Source organism: Portunus trituberculatus, chromosome 19 (assembly GCF_017591435.1).
Source record: "Portunus trituberculatus isolate SZX2019 chromosome 19, ASM1759143v1, whole genome shotgun sequence".
Lineage (NCBI taxonomy): Eukaryota > Metazoa > Arthropoda > Malacostraca > Decapoda > Portunidae > Portunus > Portunus trituberculatus.
The window spans coordinates 11,180,938-11,208,437 of record NC_059273.1 but is presented as its reverse complement, the minus strand read 5'-3'; the positions used below and the strand labels follow the sequence as shown (position 1 = coordinate 11,208,437).

Sequence of the window (27,500 nt, the reverse complement as noted above, 5' to 3'; positions counted from 1 at the left end):
GACCATTGAAAACAGGCAGCAGGTGACTCGTCCTCGCTAGCATGGTACAGGATACACTCTAGTCAGAAATTAAGTAACCTGCTCTCAATTTTTTATTTTGTGTTTTTTTCTTACAAATAACTGATATGTTGCCGCTCCCCTTACAAAACCTGACAATTTTAGTAGATCAAACAATAAGATTCTGGAAAGTTAGATTAGAAAGAGATAGGGAGGAATTGGTTCTCAGATAAGAGTGCATGGTAAATGAATGAATCCAGTAACCAAGTTGTTAGTGTTGAGTCATCAGGGAGCTTTGGGAAAAAAATAAACAGGTGTATGGATAAGAATGACTGTGGAAGTAGTGGATATGTTTCATGTAGGGACTGCCACCTGTAGGACTGACGGCTTATTGCAGCTTTCCTTTTTTTTTTTTTTCTTACGTTCTTATGTTTGAACTTGATGAAAACCTGACACAAGATTAGACAGGTGTATGGATAAGGATGATTGTGAAAGTAGTAGATATTTTTCGAGTAGGGACTGTCACAGATAGGACTGACAGGCTTTTTGGAGCTTCCATTATTTTCTTATGTTCTTATGTTTTAACTTGATGAAAACCTGACATTAAGCTGGTCATACGAGTCAGGTTTATAGGGAAACGCTAAACAGTGGAAGCGTGGTGGGTTCCTCGACTTGTGACCAGCACTGTGTATACGTAAGGTAATTGAGCAGCAGTATAAGAGGAACTGGTTGTGTCAGGATAGAGGCGGTGTGGTAATCAATGGTTCCGTGCTTCTGGTTTTGGATTATCGCTAGTTGGTCCTTCATTATGAATCAATGTATGTCAATGTAACCTTGACACACTTCCGGGATCTGGGCACTGGGGTCAGTTATATTTGTTTTTGGGAGTTTTACAGAAAATTAAGTTCCATAGGTTTCTAGCACCAATTCTTGAGATTTCCTGCCTGTTTCTGGTGCTTTTATTTTCATTAACTGATTTGCCTGGAAAAAGGAGAATCGAGTCATCTCCAGTTTTACTTTCTAAAAGCAGCACTATAGGAGATTCTTTTTTATCTATCTATTTATTCATTTATTTATTTGTTTTATTTATTTGTTATTTTTTCTATTTATTTTTTATTCTTTATTTTTTATTTGTGCGTGTGTGTGTGCTGATCTTTATTCCCCAAAAAATTGTAGTACTGCTGTTACAGTTATCCTATATTCATATTATAGGAAAAATCTTGAATTTGGACAAAGAATGGCGTAATACTGAATATGAAGACGATGAAATCATATGCAGTTTGTGGTTATTTGTCACTGCTGATCCTGACATGCATAAAAACTGAAGAAAAGACGAAAGAAAGGAGTAAAGAAAAGAAAAAGAAAAAAGGTCAACACATGATGATGCCCACGTTGATAACAGCACAAATCTTTGCCAACTACGCATGACAGTCTTGAAAAACATCACAGCCCAGCACGCCTCGCTTCCACACGGCACCGCCACGCCACGGCTTACCGACCCGCGGTGTGATGGACGCACGTAAATAATCCAACGTTTACGGGACGCTTTGGTAAAAACTGAGCACACACAGCCATTATTATCAAGGTCACATGGATTACAGGAGTTTGGGTCTTCGTAATCCTGCACGCAACACCACCGTGAGCTTGCACGTAATTGATGATTGATTAATGAGAGAAAATGGATAAACACACCTCACATGACCGTGAAGATTGCGTGACTCCGTGCGTGTGTGTGTGTGTGTGTGTGTGTGTGTGTGTGTGTGTGTGTGTGTGTGTGTGTATGCAACCAGGGTCCAATAATACCTCCAAAAGACGAGTTTAAAGAATAAGTTTATAGCCCCCACCATTTATCTGTATCCCACCGCTGCCACCAGTATTTCTTCATGATGGAGAGCCCAGGAAACAGAGATGGACGACGCGGTTATCCAGTAGAGCCTGTCATTTAACCTTTTATTTACTAGGCGGCTCTCACCATCAATCAGCATCTGAACCGAACAGAGGTTATGTAGCACTCCTGATACATGCTACATGGACACACACAAAAGAAAAGAAAAAAAAAATACAAATCCTGCAGGTCAGTTATTTATTCTCACGTTAAGAAACATTACTCCATCCCTGTCCCTCATCCACTCTCATCCACCCTCATCCACACCACCATTCATTACCAGACCCTTACAACACCACTACCCTACTCTCCTATTATCATAAAAATCACTCATTACCGCAAGTCACCCCTCCAAATATCCGTCATAAACTGAAAGAAAAACGGAATAGCATGCAATACCCTTGGCGATACCCTTGGCTAACATCACCACCAACTCGCCCCATACATACCCTTCGCTGGAGGAGGGGAGTGTGCTGTGCCCGGTGAAGCCCTTGCTGCTATTGAGACTGTCGGAGCCTTGTGAGGAACCACCAGATCTGACGGATTCCCTTGAGCCAGGAGAGTCCCCGCGGCGGTTGGCTCGGCGCTCCCCCATGTTAGCGATAAGTCCTTTGTTGATGTCACTGAGGGCTGTTCACTGAGGGCGCGGTGTTCGGGGCGTCGATTGGGGCGTGGAGGCGTGGAGGCAACGTATGGCCCCAAGTCTTTCTCAGCGGTCACCTCATGCCCGCGCCTCGTACACGCCTTCTCAGAGATTCTCGCAACGGACACACGACAGCAACCTACCACACAGCACACGTCATCGATCAGAGTCGGAAGGACGCGTGATGCTCGCCGTCGTCATAGAGCCGCGGCATAAACACGCGAGTACCGCCACCCCAATGAGGACGAGGAGAACGAGGACGAGGACGAGAAGGAAGACGAGGAGGAAAGCGAGAAGAGTAATAAGGGATAAAGAGAGAACGATAAAGGTGGCATACGAAGAGTAGGTGATAAAATGAAGGACGAAAAACGAGAAACTGGAGAAAAAATATGAGGAGGACAAAGAAAAAAGGAGAAAGGAATAAGAGACGAAGAAATGAGAAGAAAAACAACTGGAGGAGGAAGAGAACGAGAATATGAAGAAGGGAAAGAATAGGAGAAGGACAAAAGAGAAAGAAACTGGAAGAGGACGAGGACGAGGAAGACAAAGAGAACGAGAAAAGGGAGAGGAAAAGAGATAAGAAAGAGTAGAAATGATGAGAAAGAAGCTGGACGAGAGGTAATATAAGAACGAGTGCAAAGGAAGCAAAAAGAAAAGGTGACGAAGAATGACGACTAGGGGAAAAAAAGGAGGAAATGGGAAGGAAATTACAGGAGGGGGAGGAGCAGTTGGAGGAGGAGAGAGAGGTAATCTGGCACATGAAAAATATAAAAGAAAACGAAGGATGCGTGTGTAGCTTCGTGATTCTTGGTAGACGGCCAATGACCCATCAAGAGACTTAGTAATAGTAGTAGTAGTAGTAGTAGTAGTAGTAGTAGTAGTCACAAGTTAGGTGCATTTCCTCCTCCATCTCCCTCACTTCCACCAATACACCTCCCTTACATTAAGAACACGTGGTACTAATGCTTCCACGCCACCTTCACTTCCTCCACTACACCGCCTTGAGAGAGAGAGAGAGAGAGAGAGAGAGAGAGAGAGAGAGAGAGAGAGAGAGAGAGAGAGAGAGAGAGAGAGAGAGAGAGAGAGAGAGAGAGAGAGAGAGAGAGAGAGAGAGAGAGAGAGAGAGAGAGCGCGCAAGGAAAACAGACACACCCTATTCTCCAATCTTTTCCTCCATCATCCTCCACCTCCTCTTCCTCCTCCTCCTCCTCCTCCTCCTCCTCTTCGTACAGGTTAATCCAAGAAGAGCTCTGCGATATAAAGGTTAGCTTGGTATTTTAGATGACGTAATGTTATTGGAGGAGGAGGAGGAGGAGGAGGAGGAGGAGGAGGAGGAGGAGGAGGAGGAGGAGGAAGACCACCAGACCCTGCCGCCCACTCTTCCTCCTTTGCAATAACACACACACACACACACACACACACACACACACACACACACACACACACACACACACACACACACAGCCTTCTCTTATCTTCAGTTTCTCATGAAAATAAAGAAGAGGAAATAAAATCAGGAAAAAGAAAAATGAAATAGGCGAAAAATAAGAAAAGAAAATGGAAGAGGTAATATTTCAAACTTGATGGACACAAAAGAAATAAAAAGAAACGCAATAATGAACCTAGAATACAAAGGAATAAAAAAAAAGGAGGAGGGAGAAGAGAAAAAAAAGATTGAAAGAAGAGAAAGACGTGACGGAGGAGGCGGAGAGAGAAGAGAAAGAGGAGAAATAATTGATTGGAGAAGAGAAAGATGCACAGGCGTTGCGTAAAAACACACTTGTGAAGATATGATAAAGAAGAAGAAGAAGAAGAAGAAGGAGAAGAAGAAGAAATTTTCGGAAGAGGAAGAGGAAGAAGAAATAGAAGAAGAAAAAAAAGAAGAAATAGAAGAACAAGAACAAGAAGAAGAAAAAATAGAAGAAAAAGAAAAAAAGAGAAGAATAATAATAAGAACAAGAACAAAAACAAAAAGGAAAAAAGTAGAATCTCAAAAAACAAGAAAGAAAGAAATTCAAGAGAGAATGTCAAAGGAAAATAACTCGAGACAACACAATACTTGCAAGCACTCCCATTCACTAAACTTAAACAACAAAACCACAATATCCTACAACACTACCACAACCACCTTCAAGACCCCGGACACTCCTATTCCTTGTGTGCAAAAAAGAATAAATAAATTAATTAGAATAAAAAAAACTGCGAATATTCCAGTCACAACTTGTAACATTACAAATATCAACACTTCGATTATCCAGAATTCCAAAAGTTACATGACTTGTGTTTATATTATTGACAGGGAATGAATAAAAAAAGCACAAAACAACATCTTCCTTGACGCAGAAGGTGCAGGAAAAGGACAAGAGGATAAATTCATTGATAGCAGTGAAATAAAATGCAGAAAAGTCTCAAGCATTGATTTTTAGCCGAATAATTTTGAGAAACACTGGTAAGTAATGAAAAAGCTGTATTCAAAAACGCTTCGCTCCCTCACCACGCCTATTTTCAAAGGTCACATAGATGGTTAGCCGGGGTCCGAACAGTGTTTCTCGCGTTAATGATGTAGAACTGTTGCTTATCCGTCGCTAGAACTATAAAATAAAACACTCTTAAAAATCCGTGTAACTTCAACTAGAGCCCTTTGGAAGTAGTGAAAATACGGTGCAGAAATGTTTAAAGATATGATAGATAAAGATATGTTTAAAGATATGAACTACACCTATGCCATAAAATCGGGGAGATAATTTCAATAATCTTATGAATTTGGGTTTCTTTGCAAACTATCTTATTTCGGAATTATTGCAGTTTCAACCAATTCACCACACGTAACTATACACATTCTCACGGTGTAGATCACACTTCTACGACCATTTCTAACACCATTTTACCCTATCGGAAAATGGGGTTGGGTTAGGTTAGATTAGGTTAGGTTAAAACCCCGCTTTCCCAGGAGGTTCCCAAGCTTGTTAGACATAGGGATAAAGAAATATAAGACAGGGTATATTGGTTGAAACTACAAATTTACCCTTATTTCCATCCGAAGAACTATTAAAGATTGTAAAGACAGACTGACTGATGCACAAACTCAATATTGCTAAAATTTGGACACTCATATCCACCGCACTGTCTTTGCATGGATGGCAGTGTTAGGGTCAGTGAAATATGAACGATGATAAGACCTGGACATCGCTATGGACTTCACTGTTATTAGGACACATCAAGACGCTGGAGAAATGTGACAACGGCTGAAACAATGACAATTCTGAACACAAGTTATACACGTCCGACTGAATTAGTAACAGAACCGTCGTTAAAATGAATACTATAAAGAATATATTACCAAGCTTACCTGGAACGGCTCACTTCACACACACACACACACACACACACACACACACACACACACTTCCCAAAACCACTCAATTCACAAAAAACGGAGAAATAGTAACAATAATCAACACCACAACGTAATACTATTAACTATTGCCCCTCTTCCTCCACCTCCCCCCCTAACACACACACACACACACACACACATAATCTCAACCCTCCACCACGCAGCGTATAATGAGTGGCACGAGCGATGCACGAATGAGAAACGTACGTATGCACCCTCCAATAGTTGAGAGAAGACTGCCGACGCTCCTTGTCCCTCCCTCCGACCCTCGCCTCCCTGCTGCCTCGCCCTCCCTCTGTCTCTCCCCGTCACCTCGCCCCTCACGTCACTTCCCCGCCTCACCTGTCCGCCGCCCAACGTGACACACTTAATTTATTATCAACGTTAAGGTGTTTAGTTGGTAAATATACTGTATATTAGTTTTGTGTTTATTTGTAGTGTGGTATGGTGTGGTGTGGTGTGGTGTGGTGTGTGGAGGGGATGTTGTGTGTGAGGGAAAGGGGAAGGGGAATGTGGTGTGTGTGTGTGTGTGTGTGTGTGTGTGTGTGTGTGTGTGTGTGTGTGTGTGTGTGTGGTATACATACATGTTCTGAGAATGTATTTACTTAAACACACACATGTGCACACACACACACACACACACACACACACACACACACACACACACACACACACACACACACACACGTACATTCGCATACCTATTATCACATATCTACACACACACACACACACACACACACACACACACGCACACACACACACACACACACTCCTCACACGTGTACTTAACCCAGCTTCTATCACCCCACCCCCTTTCATTCCCTCCTGTCTTCACAATAACACACACACACACACACACACACACACACACAAACACACTTCCCCAATCCCCCTCCCCACTTCTCCCTACCTGAGCAATATAGCAAGCCAACAAGCATGAATGAGCCACTAATGCGCAGTGACCAAACTGATGAACGACTGAGTGGATGGTTAGTGCAGTCATTAAATAGTTAAGTGAGGATGTAAGTACAGTAAGTCATTAAGCAAGTAAGTCAGTAAGTAAGCAAGTAAGTAAGGGAATATGTGAATCAAGAAAGGAATTTGGTGCATGGTAAGTTTAAAGTTTTGATCACTAACACTGACAAAAACAACAAAAACAATATCATCATCTTTTTACTACCACTGCTGCTACTACTACTACTACTACTACTACTACTACTACTACTACTACTATCACATATACACATACTACTTATACCTATACAAATAACTTTAATATATCATTCTCTCTCTCTCTCTCTCTCTCTCTCTCTCTCTCTCTCTCTCTCTCTCTCTCTCTCTCTCTCTCTCTCTCTCGTGAATAATGTAGCTTTGTAACAATCGATACTTGAGGCTAACGCGCAGGTGCGTGTATCGTGACTACATTGGGGGGAGGAGGAGCAGGAAGGGGAGGAAGAGGTAGGGTAGAGAGAAAGAAGGGGGAGGAGGTGAAGTGTTGTACAGGGAGAGGAGTGAGAGGAGTGTTGGTACAGGGAGGGGGAGGAGAAAGATGGGAGGGAGAGGAAACATGAGGAGGGGAAGGGCAAGAAATTTGGGGAGACGTGAGACTGGCTAATCAGTGAAGATAGTAAGGGAAGGGAAGGGAAGGGAAGGGAATGGGAGGGGATGGGTAGGGTAGGGAGGTGAGGGGAAGGACACGGAAGGAAAGGAATGAAAGTTATTAAAGGGAAATGAAGGAAAAAGACAACGCAGAGAAGGGCGGGAATAGAAAAAAAGGTGGAAAAGAGTAGAGAAACAAAAGGAAAAAGAAAAGAAAAGCAAGAAAAGGGAAATGTTCAAGGAAAGAATGATAACAAAAGAGAAAATATAAAGAAATGGCAAAATGGAAAGGAGGAAAACAGAATAAAAAAAAAAGGGAAAGAAAGGTGGTGGGTTATGAAAGGCGTAGGTGAAAGGAGGGAGGCAAGTTAAGAGAGGAAGAAAATAAAAAAAAAGAGAAATAACAATGGCAGGGAGAGAGAAAAATGCTAATCTTTTAACTTGAATGAATGTAATGAGTAATGAACTACACATGCACGCACACACACACACACACACACACACACACACACACACACACACACACACACACACACACACACACACACACACACACACACACACACACACACACACACACACACACACACACACACACACACGTTCATTCTGTATACAAAATCCTCTTCCTTTGTTCCTCATTTATTCCTCCACCACCACCAGCACCACCACCACCAACCAACTCATCAAGCTAAATATTAGATACCGACATAACAAACCCTGTATCACCACCACCACCACCACCACCACAGACACTACAGAGAAAGAAGAGCAAAGAGAAAGATAAAGATAAGGGAAAAGTCGATTGATATACACGTAAAAATTTCGAAGTCCTGCCTATCTAAGTTATATATTTACCTGTCTATTTGTCTGTCATCCTCGTCGTCCTTTCATATTATTCTTTGTAGTCGTGGCAACGCGGAACGGACTTAACCCCTTCAGTACTGGGACGCATTTTTGCCATGAGTTTGGGTATGATTAGACGATTTTATTTACATTTGGAAAGGTCTATGGAGATCAGAAGATTAATAGCCAGAATCTTCACCACTCTAATCCCCACACAAGTTTCTAAAGCTGTATAAAATCACCAAACAGTAAGCAGAATGAATATGAAAACGCGTCATAGCAATGAAGGGGTTAATGTTGACTGCAACGCTCAAGAAAGGATGATGAAAAAAAATGCCGGGTTCCAGTCATCTTGAAATCGCTATCAATCTCCCTTTTTCACCTCAAAACCATGCATCCCTCACTCACTTCCAAATCCTCCACTACTACGTCCACTCATCCAAACGGGAACATTTATTCCTCAACGCGCTAGATTTTCACATGATCAGGGAAAAAATTTAAAAGACGTCCGTGGAAGCTAAACAGTTGAAAATGATCAGGTAACACACACACACACACACACACACACAACAGGTATACGTTACGCTACACACGCCCGGGAGCTCAGTGGTTAGAGCGCTGGCTTCACAAGCCAGAGGACCGGGTTTCGATTCCCCGGCCGGGTGGAGATATTTGGGTGTGTCTCCTTTCACGTGTAGCCCCTGTTCACCTAGCAGTGAGTAGGTACGGGATGTAAATTGAGGAGTTGTGACCTTTTTGTCCCGGTGTGTGATGTGTGCCTGGTCTCAAACCTATGCGAAGATCGGAAATAATGAGCTCTGAGCTCGTTCCGTAGGGTAACGTCTGGCTGTCTCGTCAGAGACTGCAGCAGATCAAATAGTGAAACACACACACACACACACACAATCATCATCATCATCATCATCTCACTCACCCTAATGATGTGCTGGCGGCGCTGGCAGGATACCCGAGGGAGTCTAGGGAACCACGGCGCCTGACGGAGGGACCGGACGGGGCATCAGGGCAGGGCGAAGGGGTGACCCACGCTGCCGCCACTCCGCCGCTCCGCCCTGCCCTGGAATACACGAGGGTGCCGTCTGACGGTGGCTCATCGAGAGAGATTTCATGGCTGCTGGATGACAGGGCGCGCTGAGGACCCTGGCTAACACTCCTTTGGCGTCTTTCAGAGAGTGCTCGCCGCGCCCTTGCCAGCAGCGCCCCTACGCGACCGGCAGCAGCAGGAACGTATATTGAGGTGCCTGACGAAAAGGTATCAGTGTCCTGCAAGTCGTTTTCGCTTTTCCTCCTCCGTCTCCTTTTGTATTGCTTCTGCCCCTCCTCCGCTTGACTCCACTCCTTGTTAATGGTGTTGTCGCTGTTGGTGGTGGCGGTGATGTTGTTGTTGCTGTTGCTGTTGCTGTTGTTGTTGTTGTTGTTGTTGTTGTTGTTGTCATTGCTGTTGGTGTTGATGTTGGTGAAGGTCTTCTCACGACGCCTCTCACGGCCACCACCACCACCACCACCACCAATATGTCGGATACTCCTCTTCCTCCGATCACCAGTCGTTTCCTTCTCCCTGTCACTCTTCTCGAGCTTCTCCTCAAGCTTTTTTACCTTCCACAGCTTTGCTCTGCGGCCTGACCTGGCCTGCGAGGCACCAGAGAGGTCCTTGAAGGCCATGTTGGTGGAAACTTGGCGAGTGCCGCTCATCACTGTAGCTTACGGAGTGAGATTGTTTGACGCGTCTCCACCTTCCACCTCACGTACCTCCCTTCTTTCTGCAGGAAGAGAGGAGAGAGAGAGTCAAGAAGGCAAAAAGAGGAGAAAACATGAGGAGGAGGAAGGGGAGGAGTGTATTGTAGGTCAAAAGATCACTGGACATACATGACGTAGGAAACTTATTTTGAAGGAAGAAAAAGAAGTGAGAGAAGAGGAGGAAAACTAGAAAAAGGGGATTTTTTTCCGAGGAGGAAAAGAGGCATTTTCCACGAGAAGCAAGAGAAACACAAACACTCGTCAGATACAAACAGTGACACACGATAAGACAGGAAGTGTTGTGACTCGTGGCGCCGCGGTGGTGCGTGCTGCCCTCCTGGCGGTGGCGCTGGTGGTGATGCGACTGTCACGTCCTCATACAAGACTCCCACACTCACTGACGCAACTCACGCTACTGACGTAGGGGGTGGCGGCGCGGCAGGAGATTGGGGTCGTGCGGGGAGGAGGAGGAGGAGGACCAGGGTAGGGGGGATGTCATGCTGGTACCCTCATCCAGGTAATTGCCCTCCCGTTCTGAAAAGAAAAAAAAAAAAAATAGAAATGTAGCACGTGGACTGAATGCCAAGCGGAGCAGTGTCGACAAAGACCCAGATAACAGAGTAATAAGATGGTAGTATATTCTTCACTAAGCGCTCACTGGAGGTCATCAATCTCGCTAAATCGAAAAAAGCATCTTGATCAGATCACGGTGGACTAGACGAGTAACTAGGAACGGTGGTGGCAGAATGAACAATAAGTAGACAGTCATACATGAACAAGGTGAAAATAAAGTAGTAGTGATGGTGAGGCGGCTTGAAGTGAAGGCTGCTGAGAAGAGTCATTAGAAGGTCGTTAGAAGGAACATCAAGAAAGGCGAAGAGGTGATGGTGGTGAGGCGACATGAGATTAAGAAAAGGGTAGGAAAAAAAACCATCAATGAAGGAGGTATATGTCGGTAGGAGAAGGATGAGGATGAGGATGAGGTAGAAGGAGAAGGAAGACCAAGGAAGGAGAGGTGGAGGAAGTGAGGATAACGTTACGGAAGTCATAGAAGAACGGAGAATAAGTGGGGAGATAGAATAAAGGGTAAGTTGAGGTAGGAATACGTAGGATAAAAAAAAAAGATCAACACCGAGACACTGAAAGTAAAATGAGAGAGAGAGAGAGAGAGAGAGAGAGAGAGAGAGAGAGAGAGCAAAACAATAATAAGAATGTGTTGCCTTACAACTCTCATCAGGTATTTCATGCTTCCTCCACATCAAAAAAAGTAGGACGATGAAAAGCAGGAAAGGAGGAGGAGGAGGAGGAGGAGGAGGAGGAGGAGGAGGAGGAGGAGGAGGAGGAGGAGGAGGACAAATAAAGAACAAACAACAGGTCTTGCAATGTTGTTTACGAGGAAAAGCAGCTTGAGGAAGAACAAAGACAGATAGAAAGAAGAAAAAAAATAAGAATGTGGAAGAAGAAGAAAAAAATAAAAGAAAATATATACAAAGAAAAATAAGACAAACAGATAGAAATGAATAACTCAAAACAAGAGATATGAACATAAATAAGGATAAAAGTATAATGAAAAATCGAGAAGAAAGAAGGGAGAAGCAAGGAAGGAGAATAAAACTCGGTAGGATTGCCTGTAATGCGTGACCTAGCTTTATTAAGTAACACGTATGTCCTTTCTTACTCCTTCCTCCTCGCTGCTGCTCCGCCAAAGATTACTATCAGGCACCACACACACACACACACACACACACTTGCGCTCCACACGCCCTTCCTTCCCCTCCCCACGATACCCTCGCATTACTACCAAAATTTATGTGGATGTTATTTCTTTCAATGGTGTGATGAGGTGGTGGTGGTTGTAATGGGGATATGATAGAATTTGCAAGACAAAGACTAACAATAAATAATATGAGGCAATTGATGTTCATATGTTCAAAGATGTTTAATAAAGTTGAGAAATTAATCACTCCCATACAACTGTATTTCAAAGGGATGGCACCAGTAGATACACGAGGAAATTCCAACACTAGTAGGATATCAGTCCATGGCCATGAATCAAGCTTATGCCGCAGTCCATTGGCAGCATCTGCAGCGAGACCCTCGCTAAGTTACAACAGGGCATGGCCATGAACTGCAATGTCACTCTCTATAACAAATGGTGTACTATTGGTGGTAAACTGATAGCGAAGGATTTTTAATATAAATTAAATGGTGTCTTTCCACTTGGCTATATGAATGGCTATTTAGATTGTAAAGTTGTTCTACGTATTTGCAGGTAGAAAGTCAAAGATTTAAGATATCATATCACTTTTATCTTCTATCTTGTTTTGACAAGAAAACACAAGTTTCCCAATAGAATTTATTTTTTCCACAAAAACTCTGAAAATAAAATAATTTATGATGGTGAACTGACATACACTGGTTCCTTACCTTCCAGGCGGGGCACAGTGACAGTGTGAGGCTGCCAGTCCACTAAATCAATGTTCATTGGAGAGCAAAAACCTTGTCAGTACTCACTATAGACCTGTCTCTTCGAAGTGTGGTGGTGTGAGAGGCCATGTAACACTTGGCTTGGTAATATCGGCCCAACTTGAAGGTGAAATCTAACACTGCCTCTAGACATAAGTTACTATTTCCCAATGCAGTTTTTGAGTCGATGAAAAGTCTGTGCCAATGACACCCACTTCATTCCACAATACCATTTGTCGCAGCATGTACTGCACCATACACAGTGGTTGACATTATAAGCCATGAATCAGGATGGTATACTGCATTACCATCTCCAACTCCTCACAACACTCACACACACACACCACAATGGGTCAACCAGGCCATTCATCACCTGGCTCTGGCTTCTGATGAAAAGAAATCTGTCATGAAATACTAACATTAACTACACAGTATAATCTGAGTATAAATAAAATGACTTCATAATACAAATCTATCCTTGACAAAGGTAGACTGACTGTTTTGTACATTCCTAGCACCTCTAAGAAACCTTCATATATTTCCTATATAAATACACAGATTTTCTTGTATTTCAGTTCTTACCTTACATTTACGGCTCGTTAATGTTGCCCTTAAACGCCTTAGGGTCCACATATGTGTTTCTGACACACAGTGGTGTGACTATGTATATATAGTTAGTACTTCTATATTTCAGTCTCCTTGTCTCCCCACATCCAGTCTTATGAACCTAAATAAATAATTTTAATAAATGGGAGCATTAATGAAAGCTCAGTGTGGTCATTGCTTGCATAAGCTAGATCTGTTAAATAATGACTAACAACAAAACGAGGCAATAAATGTCTGTAATTTCACATATGTTGATATGTTTCATAAGTTGAGAAGTAACACATACGCTATGTTAATATTTTTCACAAATTCACTTAAAGATCAAATAAAAGATATAACTGGAGAGAGAGAGAGAGAGAGAGAGAGAGAGAGAGAGAGAGAGAGAGAGAGAGAGAGAGAGAGAGAGAGAGAGAATGCATTTACAGCACTTTGTGTGAAAAAAGGAATTTGTGGTGTAGTATGGGATGCAAGCCTTGAAGGAATAATGTTCTGCAAAAGGATAATCAGGAAAATTTTCTTAAGGATAAGTGAGTTACAGAATTCCTGCAGATCATAGAAGTCAAAGTTTATGTACGCAGATAACTTTTTAAAGAAAACTGCAAAGAATTGCATAAAGTATTAATAGAAGATATTTCATCATGTAAAGAGTTACAGATAGTTGGGCAAAATTATAAACATCATAATAAATAACATCTTATCCTTGATATGCTTTTGGAATTGAAATTGTGCAAACTAAAGCAAATAAAGACTATTCTGCTAAGCCAATATTTGCTTGCATACCATGTGGATCTTGCGCCGACAAACTGGACACCTGGCACCATCATTCAGGAGCTTCCGTGCACACTGGTAGCACGTTGCTTGGTGAGCCAGTCTCCCATGTATTATTGAAGCGTTCTTTGGCCGAAGGCAGCAGATGGAGCACAACATGGAAATCCCCGAGGAAGCGCCCGAGGACGACGTCTGCTCAGCAATCATCCTTGTTATTGATTCCTGATAAGCTGGAGATGGCTGAAGGGACCTTGCAAATTTCATTCCATCAGGAGAAATGAGCCATTCCTTGCCTTTACTTGATGATACAAACTTGAATATTTCCTTAGCAAGTGTTTCTGGATCCCCATAAGGCACCTCAACTTTATCCTCTGACCTTTTTAAACGCTTTGCAGTTGTGAAATATTCTGAACTAGATGATTTCCTTTTCCTACTACTTAACATCTTTGGTTGCACCGTTTCCTCCAGAGACTGTTTCTCTGCCTCTGAGGAATCTTTACTTTCACTTGCTTGTGATTCTGTCCTCTCCTCTACACAATGTTCATCGACCAATACCTCTGTTGCCTCTTGAGACTCTAACAAATCCTGTGACAAAAAACACCCCGAGTCTTGTGTAGAGCTTCCAGATACTGTGGTGGAAACTGAGGAATATCTGATCAGCTCACCAGCTTGGGAACTGCCACCTACACTACTCTCAGACGAGGTTCCCGCATCCTCATCCTTCCACTGACTTGCACCCTGGGAGGTAGACTGTTCTGAAGGACCAGAAGCCATCCTGTTTCTTGTGTTCTTCTTCTTTGGTCGAGGTTTTCTCCTTCGTTTTTTGGGTGGGTCTGGGAGCCAATTTTTTCTCAACTGAAATGCAGAAGACAGTAAGTGATATTCCTAATCTAACTTTTCTGGAAGGAGAATGTGTAACGTGTAAACAAGATTTCACAAGAGAAAATGTATCTTGGTTTACAAGTGGCCTTTTGCAATTAATTAAACTCAAAACCCAAGATACCACTGTATAGTCAACTCTCGAATAACTTTAGTTTGAATAGCACGATCTTGATTTAACGCAACTTGATGAGATGCAATTAAATAATGCAATTTATTCAGTCAACTTGACTCGATGACATCACGAGCACCCTCACTGCTCCTGGTGGGAACTGCTCTGTTCCTTTACATAGTCCTCCCTCCTCATTCCAGAGTCAACCCTCATTGTGAGTGTATTGTTTCACTGTAACCATTGAAAAGAAGTTGGAAGTGTTAGGTTGCTATGCTGAGGGAAAAAAGACCTCAGTGATTGTCCATGCAACGAGACTGAGGGAGAGCATACTGCATACTATCAGAGCTAATACCAACAAAACCCTGGAGGTCAAGGATCCTAATGTAAACAGAAGTGCACCAGTGGCATGAGAAGTGATGGCAGAAATAAAATGCTATAAAATCATGTTAGATCAGAAGAAAAATTATCACATAAACCACACCAGATCAATTCTTCCAAAACAAGATTGTAGAAGAGGAGCTGAATGAAGATAGAAGACATGAGCAAGGGAGAGCAGCGTGAAGATTCAGCAGAGGACGATCAGTGATGCATCAACAAAGTGATAGTGAGTGTGAGGATATGTTTTTGTTGTGTTAGTGACTTATAAATGTAATGTACTTAAAAATAAAATGAGAATGTTCGTTTTCATTATTTCCATGACCTAGTGATGTATTAATATTTTTTTTAAAGTTTAAGTCATAAAAATCCTCAAAATTGGCAGACTTTCTCAGTTGGCAGAAACGTAACCCCTTATTATCATTGCATTCCATGGGAAAATCAGGTTTGAATAATGTGATGTCTCCAGGAACATAAACCATTGAGAGTTGACTGTATAAGAATAAAGTATAATTAAGCTTGTAGGAAAGTTCAGAAGCCAAATGAAATGTGGATTCTGACAGCATATGAAGACTGATGACAGTGGAGACTCACCTGCCAGCACTTGCTACAATAGCGGACAAAAGGCTTGTTCTTCAGGCCACATGTCAGGCAGTCCCAGCGGTCCGACACACACTCTGGGTCGTTGTCTTCGTCAGAATGTTCTGAGTCTGTGACTGAGTCGTCGTCAGCCCAGAAGCCTTCCTCAGCTTCGTCCTGGACCAAAGTGTAGGCCAACACTGCTATTTCCACGTCCTGAGATATTTTTATCATCATCAGTAATAGAAGTGATGACATACTCATTCTCAGATGTTTGGTGATTATCTTGGAAGTGAAAGTACCTTTTGACAATCTTTTTATATTTTTGGTCAGGTATTACCATCAGTGCAGGAGAGAGATAATAAATTCAATAAATAATTTCAATAAAGTATAAACTTTCCTTAGATTAGTACCACAGACTGAACCTTTCTACTAAAATAGGAATGGTGTCAATACTGAAGATGACAACTCACATCAATAGAGGAGTCACTGTCATCGCACTGGTCCTTGTCGTCCCTGGCGTCATCCGAGGGTGGCTCGTATTCTTCAAAAATTTCACTGTTCACTTCCATTAAGTCTTCCTCTTCACTGCTCTCAAATTCAGTATTACGACAATATTCTGGTAAAGAGAATGAAAAATAAACTAGACATCACATCATTCAAAATGAGAAAGCCTTTCATTACTTCTAATGAACAAAGAAATAGTATGAATCAAGCTTCGTACACTATTATGAAAATTTCCTTCATTACAAGATATCTTCTATAGTTTAACAGGACTTTTGTGCTCTCCTTATCTTCTAATATTCTTAGGTTTTGAAGATGGCATAAATAGCATATACAATTGGAAGAGTAATGATAGTGTAGTACATATAAGGTTCAACATGTTGATTATGGATAGACAGAAACATGGATCTGTTTTAGCACATCAGGGTCTAGAGAACTACACCACATTGAACACACTGCTTTTCTCAAAACAGAAGTGAAGTACATATATGACAGAGTTACTTGAGAATAAAATGAGTACTGGCAAAAAGACAAGGCCCTGATACAACAAGTTGAAATATTAAGGGGACTTAATGAAAAGAAGGAAAGAGAATGACATGAATGACGTGGCCAAAGAGCAACTGAGAATACTTTGACTGGCATTCAAATGAATTTTAAAGAAGCATCAGAGTAACGACATATAATATAGAGAAAGCAAAATTAATACTAGCACATCTTGTACATAAATGGCATCATAAAAGCTACAAGTTGCATGACTTACCAGTTTCATAGTCCTGGACACTATATACACTTTCAGCATCAGAGCAGCTATCAGGAATGTCTGGGCAGGTGATGTCCACAGGGGTGTTGCTTGGTCCTGGCAGTGCCCGCTGCCTACCACAAATCCTAGGAACTCCTGCCTCAGAACCTGGTGTAGCTACATTCTCAAGGTTTGAAACACCTTGAGATACTACAATCCCATTTCCAGATGTGCTGGGCGTAGCACCAACCGGCACTGACGACCTGCACGTGCTATCATTGCTTCCACCAGCATGCACACTCGAACTAAGGTTATCAGGTACAGGTGTGGGTACTTCAGGGCAGGGAAGAACCCTTGCAGGATGCACTTTAATGATATTCTGAGTAATCAGTGACCTAAAATAGATAAAACAGCATTAGGGACAATTCTAATGTTTGGTGACTAGTAAAGCATACTTTAAAATCAACTAAGTAATGAGAACTGTTAACATGAGAATATATACTGTATCATTATAGATAAATAAATAAATAAATAAATAATAATTAGAAAAAAAACATTCCTTCCCTAGCAAACACTTAGAACAATTCACCAATAGAAACACATTTTAAATAAGGGAAATCCTTATTCAGTGGGTACTTGACAGATAACATTTTTTATTCATGATCAAAGTGACATTTGATAAAAGAAAACTCAATTTCTAATTTTGCTTCCAACAGCTCACTTGTCATGCAAACAACTAACCAACAGTGTTATTTTTTGTGACTGTTGATACATTTGTTAATTGTACACACTAAAATATTGACCACTACAGAGCACAAGAAATGTCTGCATGGGGGGTGTAGTTCCTCCTTGACAGCAAGGCCTGACTGTGAATCACTCACCTAACATCATTGTAGTGAAACCTTTTCACACCAAAAGCCTTCCCGAGGGGGTCAGACTCACAGTTGATATATAATTTATCAGCCGGGTCAAATAGCTTAGGATTTGAAAAAAGATAATTTTTCAACAGCATCAATACCTGCCAAGAGAAAAAGGGAGCTATAAGTGTCACAAGTACCATAAGGCTTTTCTGTTTCAAGGCAATATATATATATATATATATATATATATATATATATATATATATATATATATATATATATATATATATATATATATATATTTTTTTTTTTTTTTTTTTTTTTTTTTTTTTCATTATGATAATGAATAATGAAAATATGAAATGGATGCCAAATTTTCTTCACATGAATGATTAAGCAAAGATTTGTCCCAATACAAGAAATCATTATACAAATAAACAATGCATGATGAAGGATGACTATCATGATCTTAAAGTGACAACAAAACGACTGAGTAGCTTGTACGAGATAGAATAAATGTCTGACACAGTTCAATCAAAATGAAAGAGAAAGGAGTGACTCGACAATAGCTTTGATGTCTGGTCTGAGGACTATCTGTATGAGGAGACATAAGTCATTTCAGTACAGCAAGTGCAACTTGTAATGTACATAAGTAACCAATACTTGAGCAGCAAATAGCTGTTAAAGAAGTACACCACTGAATAATAGTAATAGCAGTGGCACCTGACACAACACAGTGAGTGATGCAAAGCCAATGCCACACTGCTAAGTTTTGCAAGTGTATTCATCTGATGGTTTCAGGCACTTGGCCACTTAATGATATGGATAATATTCTACTCATACACTTTTCATGTATGGTGCATTGAGCTTGAACAACACAGACACAAAAGAGCCAAATTCAATGGAATTGAATTGCTCTAACCTTTTTATTTTGCAGTCTGGAGTTATATTTTTTATTTTCTATAATGAAACTGCATGAACATAAAAGATGAGCTGAGTTATCAGTTACACTGACTTCTAACAATTATATTCAATAACATACTTAAGAAAAAATTCACAAAAGAAACAATGGTTTCCATTTGTGCAAACAGAAAAACACACCAGTATAAACACACAGCAAATAAAAGTCAATGCAAACAAGATTTCAAGAGTTTAACACCCAAAATCCAATAAGATGAAGAAATAGAAATCAAGCGTCCTGGCTGATGATGTAAGGTGGTGCCCAGCAAGGGTTGATAAATACCTCTTTGAATGAGTAAGCTCTGTCGGTCGCTCCAACTGAGACAAAGGCGGCTTTGAGCTGAGGAGAGAGGTAGTAGGTGTTGACGACCGAGGAAGCAGACGGAGCTGCTCCCTCGGTCCCCTCACCAGCCTCTGTCCTGGTCTCATGGCACACCTGTCCCACTCTCCGAGTATTTGGTAGAGATGCTGTTGAGGCAGGACTCTCCTGGGCCAGCTGCAGCCCCCCACCATTGCTGCTGCTGGAGTGATCAGCAGTACCAGGGGGAGGTGGGGGGCTGCGGGTGTCATCTTCACAGCTCCTAGTGGGGTTCTCAGCAAGTGGGCGCGTTTCGGGGGTCAGGTCAGGTGGCATAGTCACACCTCCTCCTCCTCTCCACCCTGAAACACCACCAGTCATGCCCTGATCACACCATCACTCAACTACTCCATGGGACACGTATTATTCTTGCTGCTGCTATTCATGGCAAATTTCATCATTCCTAAGGCAGATGAATTTACTTCATTATCATATGAATTCAGATTTTTATTTTCTCTTCATTTTTTTTAAGTTTGTCTTTTCTTTGTCACAAGGCTCTTAATCTCATGAATAATAGGACCAATACTTTTAGTTTTCATCAGTTAAGTGTATTCACGTTTGTAAAACTGCATTTCATATGGAATGATTGGCTCATTAAGGATTTTGAAAATAAACACAATTCAATCAATAAATAACAACAATGAAGCATTCCAATATTCAACATGAACAGCCACATGGAAATGAGGCACTAATAGGTCTGGTCAGGGTGACAGATGCAGCAGCCTTTGTTCCCTTTCATCAACATGCAACTCTCTCCACTCCTGCCATTGGTACTTTACCTCAGCTGTCTCTTACTTGCCCTCATGTCACAGGTACTTCAAGCCACACTATCACTGGCTTTGGCTTACGGGTGAACCTTGTCCGAGTATTGTGAGTATCATCTCTAAATACAATACATACTCACATAATACATTCTATTTAGGACACCCCAAAGAGCACAATTGGCCAAGGAAAACTAAGTGAGGAAGCCAAATCCTCACCTGGCCTTGGATGACAGCACCTTGTCATCACTGCTGAGGAGGGATGCTATAAACCTTGGAGAGAGTGCAGTAGTGATCTGTCAACTCTGATCCCAGCCACTATAGGCCTCTCATACACCTTTAAAAGTCAACCCATGACACCTCAGCATACTAAGGGATGCCTCTTACTGTAGCTCTAGTGCATCTACTTCATGCTTCTCCCAATCATGTTAAAAATCAGTGAAGATAAGAGAAGAAAAAAATAAATAAATAAATAATAATAATCATAATAATAAATTAATAAATGGAATAAAAATATAACTCACAAAATTGTAAACTCCATTTTATCACCTCATTCATGAAAACATCAAAATAACGTAATCAAGAATAGTTTGTTATTTCATATTTCTTAATCCATACCATTCATTGTGGTCCATTACATAGTAGTACACTTTTTACCAACTTTACACTACTTTCTCCAGTTATTGCCTCTTCAAAGCACCCAAACCATAACTACTCCTTGATACCTCAACATGAGACATTAGTGAGACTGGTCACAGCTAGAGATGCACCACATTTTTGTATCTGATTCATAACACTCAGATTCCCTTGCTTTCATCAGTGTGCCTTCCTTCTGTTCTCTTCAACTTATCCTCAAGTCACTTTCAGCAAATATCCCATAGCAACTTTAGCTAAGAGGTTTACTATATATTTGTATGCACCACTTTCAGTACACCTCAAAGCTATTCAGGCAAAATACTTCAGTCAAGAGAGGAAGCTTCCTCCTCATCCTGGCATTGTTAAGGAGCAAACAATTGGAATCTTGAGTATCTGTATGTGGTACCAATCTATTAACTCTTAGTCCATCCATTAAAGCCCATTATTAAGTGGTATTAAAACCCATGAAGATGCAAATCACTGATGCGAATTGGTAATGTAGTTCCAAAAGTGCACTATGTATTCATTTCATGGATCTTTTAGTAGGTACTACCTAAAAACGTTCACTTTCAGTAAACTCTCCTTTGGCTATTTATCTAAGTTTCAACATAACTATTCTATTATGCATTCTATTTTAGACATAAATGGGCATTTCCATTATATTGTATTTTTGCAATATATATTTGGATTACTTTATTGTGAGCCATAACTCAAGAACTCATTAGTATATTAGTACTAAATCCATTACTTTTATTAGTGAACTCCACACTACTGAATTATCTGAGCAGCATAGAAAGAGCATCTTTGCAATATTACTTTGCAGCCTTAGTTCTTTATCCACCCATGTGATTAAAAATAATAATAAAAATAAATAAATAAATAAATAAATTCACCTCATTATTTCAGTTATAACCACATCCACATCACCAAAACTAGTAGGTGTGTTTAAACATTCTGGTTTGGCATGGCTGGCAAGTGCCGAACCTTGCCTGATGGTTGTGATCCAGGGACACACGAGTACTCAGGGACGGGGGAGCAGCCCGTACCACTTCTCAACCCAACAGGGAGAGCCAGGCGTGGGCTAAGGACCTTCTCACCACCACGGCAGCCATCGTTCACATGCACTACTCTGTTCATCCTCGTTAGGCTAAATGATCTCACAGTGTTTCACCTCTTGACCTGACATAATTATGTATCTATACAAAGTTGAACTATTTGATTAAATCTTTATATTTATTACTTTATCTAATTTCAAACATCACAACTACTTTAATGTTACATTACTGTAAATCAGAAAGTGACATACATTCCCAAATAAGGTGTTGAGGTGAAAGTCATTAAAAAGCTGTCTGCACCATTAGCAGGTCAGTATTTCTCCATCACGAGGCTTTATATGCCTAACGAGGACAAACCAACTATGTATACTCTATAAAGAATGAGAAAGATGTAACTTCAAAATCAAGATCAAGCTGATTTTGTGAATGCAAGGCCAAATAGCTTTTTAAGGTAAATTGGGTAAGACTTTGATATAACTGGAATTTACATTCGCATGATCACAAAGCTGACCAGTAATTAATCAATTCAATACAAAATCACTGCTAGACATGAATGTAAAAGGAATCTGTGTACCAACTGTTTTCATTCAGACAGCATGGCAGTGATTTCCATAGCATGCCTGAGGGGCAATAAATACAATTAAACAAGTCCAGAAAACAAAAATTACTGGCAAGTTCCTGAGGTCAGTCTGTAAACATGATTATAAATTTTCATGGTCACAAATATTGAATAATATTACTTACCTTGATCTTTCCTTATGAAATAATAGCTTCATGCTTTCAATAAGGAATTTAAGAGGAAGGAAGGTCACACTCCTAAACTACTGAAATCCTCTATTTAACTAAAGTATACAAAACATGCACACATTATAACACAAGGAAAACAACAAATTCCTACTTTATTATTGAGCTAATCAAATCACAATATAACTTCACCAATATACACTAAAGGACACACAGCTGTGGATATTATCAAGAGAAAGTGATTGAGTTATGCTACTGAGGTCATGTATAGATGGGTTACAATTAATTATTGATTAATTAATATTTCAGAAAGAAAACTATACATGTAAGACTTCCAGTCAGTGGTCATCACAAATGTCACATACAATCAAAACCTGATAACAAGAAATCCACAACTGTTCTCAGGGTAGTAAAATAAACACTCGAAAGTTACTAAGTGAATTACACAACTTCATACAAAACCATGAAACCAAGAAAATTTGTGTAGTGAATGCTAAGAAGTTTACTCATTACAAAGCATACCAAGGCAATTCTACAATCCATGTCATTTATGGTGACATGGCAAATAACTCATTATTATTCAAGGTCATAATCTACAAGTTAAATATTAAACTAGCTAATATCATGCAAAAATTATCAATCTATATACAATCCTGATATCCCAAAAAACATTGCATATACATCAGGATCAGGCTTTGTGGAGAACTTAAAATTCTCTTCTTGGTCTGCTCCTTTTAGTTACCTTCTCAAACAAACAGAGGAAACACGAAACAATTACTCAGTATCTGGCATCTCAAGGCTGGTTAAGGCTGGTTGCACCATAAGCTATACAGATTACACTGTGGAAGGCAATGGGATGTCCACATTTTTACACAATATGCAACAGTTATGAGAAATCAGTGGCATAGCTAAGGGTGGGTGGAGAAGGCAGTCCACCCTGGGAGGCATCTTTTTGAGGGCAACACTTTTGATCCCCATAGCTGTCAGTTGTATAGCTAAGCCTGTGCATGTTACTGATAATTAGGTTCAAGCCCATATTCTTGATACACACAGACCTAGATGCATCTTTATTTAATAAAAATAATAGCTAATTTGGTTTGAATATATAAACTTTTAGGGATTAATGTCCATTGTAATATTGTATTATTTCTGGGAAGGGAAGCAGAGCAGAAGGCTGCTGGTTGACCTGGGCAGCAAAAACACTAGCTATGCCACTGGGAGAAATTAATAAATAGCACATGCAGATTGAGAAGCCAAGAGTACTTACTCACCACTACCCATAGGAAAATACAAATGCATTAGTTCTACTAAGGGAATTCTATAACTACTTTCCACAAGTAATACCAAAGGTTGATTGTGGTGCGGACATGCATTACAGCCTTACTCTGTTAGACTGGAATGTAAGTATTGAACAACACTGGCTCAAAACTTGGTAAGATGGCAAGAAAATTTACATAACATTTGATACCAAGCTCCTCCTTAATTAATGTCAGTTTTTTTGCACAAAAATTAATTTAAAGCACTCATTATCAATGCTCTCAAGAGAATAAATGGTTGTGTTTGAAGCAACAACATTAAGGTGCATGAAATGCATTAGTTCACAGTTCTTCTCTAGAATCACTGCTCCACGCCGATCTGTATAATACGTATAGCACAGTGCAGTGTATGTAACGTGCTTACCGTCAGTGAGAGTTTTGGTGAGTCATACACAAGCCTTTATATGTGCGGTGTTCGGCGAGTTTTCTCTAAGTCCAGCAAGCAGCGGTGAGCCACGGAGCTCCATCACACTTGGAAGCAGTACACTGACTTGCATTTGTTTATAGCTGGGGTTTGTGGGTAACTGCTGAATAGGATTCTTATTGTGTCTATAGTTCTTTTGTCCAATGACGTGCCACCACCTCTTAACACCACGAGCTGCGCCAATGGGAATTTGCTATATGTATTTGTAGGCGGGGCACAGCTGGGCAGACAGGTGCACAGAGACATCTGTGTGCGCAGTTCAGCCATGGCCACCAGTGACATTAATTGTAAAGTTTGCGAATTTGATTACTGGGAAATCATCGCTTCTGCAATGCAAGTCAGTGTACAATCGAGAAGAGGACCATCCAGGACCTTCATCCTTTCGTTAAGGTATTGTGAGGAGGGGTATTGGTAGAGGTAGGGCATATTGTGTGAAGCTATAAGAGAACTGGTGTGGGGGAGGAAACTGCCCCAAAGCAAGGATACAGTAGGTTAGGTTTATGTTAGGGTTAGGTTAGTGTTGGAGGGGGGTTCGGGGGCGGCTGCGCCCCCCCGGTTAGGTTAGGTCACATTAGGTTAGGTTTATGTTAGGGTTAGGTTAGTGTTGTAGGGGGGGACCAGGGTGGCTGCACCCGCCCAGCTAGGTTAGGTTAGGTTACGTTAGGTTAGGTTTATGTTAGGGTTAAGTTAGTGTTGTAGCGGGAGTCCGGGGGCAGCACCCCCCCGGTTAGGTTAGGCTTTTGTCCTTAGATTTTATTGGATCGCCATATCTCGCCTCTTTTGGCTCCGCCCCCAAAACCCCCGATTCCCCACAGTCACGGGCATGACTAAATTTCCCTCTACTATCCACACAACACGCTCATAAGGATTAAGAATACGGCATTAAAAAAAAAGATAAAATAAAAAATACAATAAAATACCAAAATTAAATGCATCAACTTGAAAGAGTCACCCCTTGCAGCCTCCCTCTTCCCAGTCTTACCCCGTCCCTCCCTCACCTCCCACACAAGATAATTCAAAAGCTGCGCCGTAGTAACTAGTAACCTTGACACCAACACGCCACTAAACACCACAAAAAAACAAACAACTCGGGACGTAGGGCCATACCTAGGCCACACACCAAGTAAAAATGAACACAAATATCTCACCTTCCAGCAAATAACTCCTAGACACACCCATGGCGGCGGTAAAATTCACTTTAAATATAAAGACTGGGCTGAATCGGTAGTGGATGGTGCTCGGCTGGTGAATGTTCTTTGACTCCTGTTCTCGGTTCTCAGGTCTCAATATACGGGTCCCCTTACCTCTTCAGCACCACTCCTGTCAGATCATGAGGCTGCGTTGGTGGCGGCGGACTCTGTGGCAGTAAGAGCGTCACGTCAGAACAGGAGGGAGGAAAGTCTTGCGCCACCGACACAAATTCCTCTTCAGGCTCCAGCATGTAGGAGTCGCAGTGTTGCCATGGCGCGCCGCACACCCTCACACTCTTGTCTTCGTTGTCTCACATTACGCTTTCTTTTCCAGTTCTCCACACTATTTCCTATTCCTACTAGTGTTCTCGTAGTGTTATTGCTGAGGTGTGGTCTTGTTTTGTTATCTGAAATGTGTTGGGATGGAAATACTAGTCAAGCTGGAGTACACATCTTTTTTATTTCATTTTTTTTACTGTACAGAATCTCGAATAATTGATGATATACTAGGTAAACTCCCTGTCTTTCATACTTTCTCATAACATCCCTCTGTAGATCTGATTTTTTTTTTTTTACTTATTCTAATACTTTTCTCGGCCTCATAGGTGAGTTTAAGCATTATAATGTAAATTATCGAGAAAAGAGATTCATGCAGTGTTACCAAATCTCTCTCTCTCTCTCTCTCTCTCTCTCTCTCTCTCTCTCTCTCTCTCTCCTACTTCCGGTCCATAAGTAATAAATAATATCCCCATAAAAACAAATTCAAACAAAGTATTGTGATTCATGCTAAATATAACTTTTAGTTAGAGCACCGGATACATATGACAAGATTTTCTCATTTCTTGTTTTGTTTGTTTGCTTTGTTAATGTTTCCAGCAATAGTGGTCGAGAAGTCTTGTGTTTGTCTCTTTTGTTATGTTTGCTTGCTTTACATTATTTGAACAAATGATGAATAAAATGTGAGCGTGCTGTCTTAATACAGTTACAAGTGTGAGAGTTATCAGATAAGAACGGCTACGAAGATTATATAAACTGCATTTGATTAATATCTTATATGAAAAAAATGAATATTAATTTTTACTGATCACCTTTCTCTAGAGACACAAAACATCACGGTGGTAGAGAAGGAAGTGGCGTAGTAAGAGCAGTAGTTTAGAGAGTGACCACACTGAGTACTCCATTCAGTCATTCACTTCCCTGGGATTAGAATGGGCCCAAGGGGTAAGGAGAGGGAAACGGGATGAGATAGTTGAGTATTGCCATATGATGATAAATCCGTGTAAATATGCCCCTGAATAAAGCATGAAACATTTCCAGGTTCCGTTTCGCAAGGTAGAGCTGGTGACGTGGTAGCTGAGAGCCGCCTGCAAGCTACAACTTGTGTAAGTGAGTGAGGGCCAACGCCCCATCCTGCTCCGCCCCCAGCAGTTCGACTCACGGTTCACGCAGAATAACCACCCACCCTTACCCCCAGCACGATTCTAGTTTCTCTGACTTCCGTGTCTGTTAACGTAAAACTCAGGTAAAGGTTAGGTAACTTGGGCGCCTGCTCAACGTATAACTTACTAGGGAAGGCATGTAGTTTATCGTTAACACAAATAAATAGTAGATATTGCTATTACTACTATTACGATCACTACTACAGCAGGCATCATCACGCACAGATTTGTACGATTATCAAGGCACATCTTATCAGATATAGGTTATTTATCGTATGTGTCATCGCTGATAACCTGGCTGTACTTACATAACTGTGTCCAGCTGACCCAGAGCGTGGGTACATATTCCTGCACAAACAAGTTTTATCAATGTGTAAGTTTCACCATGTGTGTGTGTGTGTGTGTGTGTGTGTGTGTGTGTGTGTGTTGTTATCTCTGATTATTCTCCTCTCTTTCTTTTCTTACTACATCATATAGTTCCTTGTAAATTAACAACAAAAAGTAACTATAACACATATTACAACTAATACTGCTACTATCACTGCTACTAATGTTACACATTCTCTCTCTCTCTCTCTCTCTCTCTCTCTCTCTCTCTCTCTCT

The 27,500-nt window shown here is 41.0% G+C and overlaps 2 protein-coding genes across 11 annotated transcripts in view; both read right to left on the bottom strand.

Moving 5' to 3' along the window:
* The window catches only part of LOC123506015 (kinesin-like protein KIF12), a 42,510-nt gene extending 31,897 nt beyond the window's left edge, over nucleotides 1-10,613 (bottom strand). Inside the window, exons 1-2 of one of the 7 annotated variants that reach the window (XM_045257824.1) lie at nucleotides 10,399-10,613; nucleotides 9,305-10,148 (exon numbers count right to left, since the gene is read on the bottom strand). In XM_045257824.1, coding sequence (XP_045113759.1) covers nucleotides 9,305-10,080 — 776 coding nt within the window. In that variant the 5' untranslated portion in view covers nucleotides 10,081-10,148; nucleotides 10,399-10,613. Of the gene's footprint in view, nucleotides 1-2,331; nucleotides 2,665-6,129; nucleotides 6,211-9,304; nucleotides 10,149-10,398 lie in introns of those variants that run through there. The other 6 variants (XM_045257823.1, XM_045257830.1, XM_045257827.1 and 3 more) reach the window with 6 other exon arrangements.
* Nucleotides 10,614-12,467: 1,854 nt separating this feature from the next.
* Nucleotides 12,468-25,729, bottom strand: LOC123506016 (E3 ubiquitin-protein ligase Mdm2-like). Of its 4 annotated transcripts, XM_045257831.1 has the most exons (7): nucleotides 25,416-25,729; nucleotides 19,257-19,633; nucleotides 18,035-18,171; nucleotides 17,175-17,548; nucleotides 16,384-16,529; nucleotides 15,926-16,126; nucleotides 12,468-14,820 (listed from the first exon to the last, which is right to left on the bottom strand). In XM_045257831.1, the coding sequence occupies exons 1-7, from the start codon at nucleotides 25,444-25,446 to the stop codon at nucleotides 13,954-13,956; spliced, it is 2,133 nt and encodes a 710-aa protein (XP_045113766.1). In that variant the 5' UTR covers nucleotides 25,447-25,729; the 3' UTR covers nucleotides 12,468-13,953. The 4 variants fall into 4 exon arrangements, with proteins under 4 accessions (XP_045113766.1, XP_045113767.1, XP_045113768.1 ...); XM_045257832.1 differs by lacking the exon at nucleotides 18,035-18,171; XM_045257833.1 differs by lacking the exon at nucleotides 19,257-19,633 and having other exon boundaries at nucleotides 25,416-25,728.
* Between the last annotated feature and the right edge of the window lie 1,771 nt (nucleotides 25,730-27,500).

Coding starts and splice junctions, on each gene's coding strand:
- LOC123506016 (XM_045257831.1), bottom strand. CDS start 25,446: ATGGGTGTGTCTAGGAGTTATTTGCTGGAAG. Junction 19,634..25,415: donor TAGGAGTTATTTGCTGGAAG/GTGAGATATTTG, acceptor GTGGTGTTTCAG/GGTGGAGAGGAGGAGGAGGT. Junction 14,821..15,925: donor ATTGTAGCAAGTGCTGGCAG/GTGAGTCTCCAC, acceptor TCTGCATTTCAG/TTGAGAAAAAATTGGCTCCC.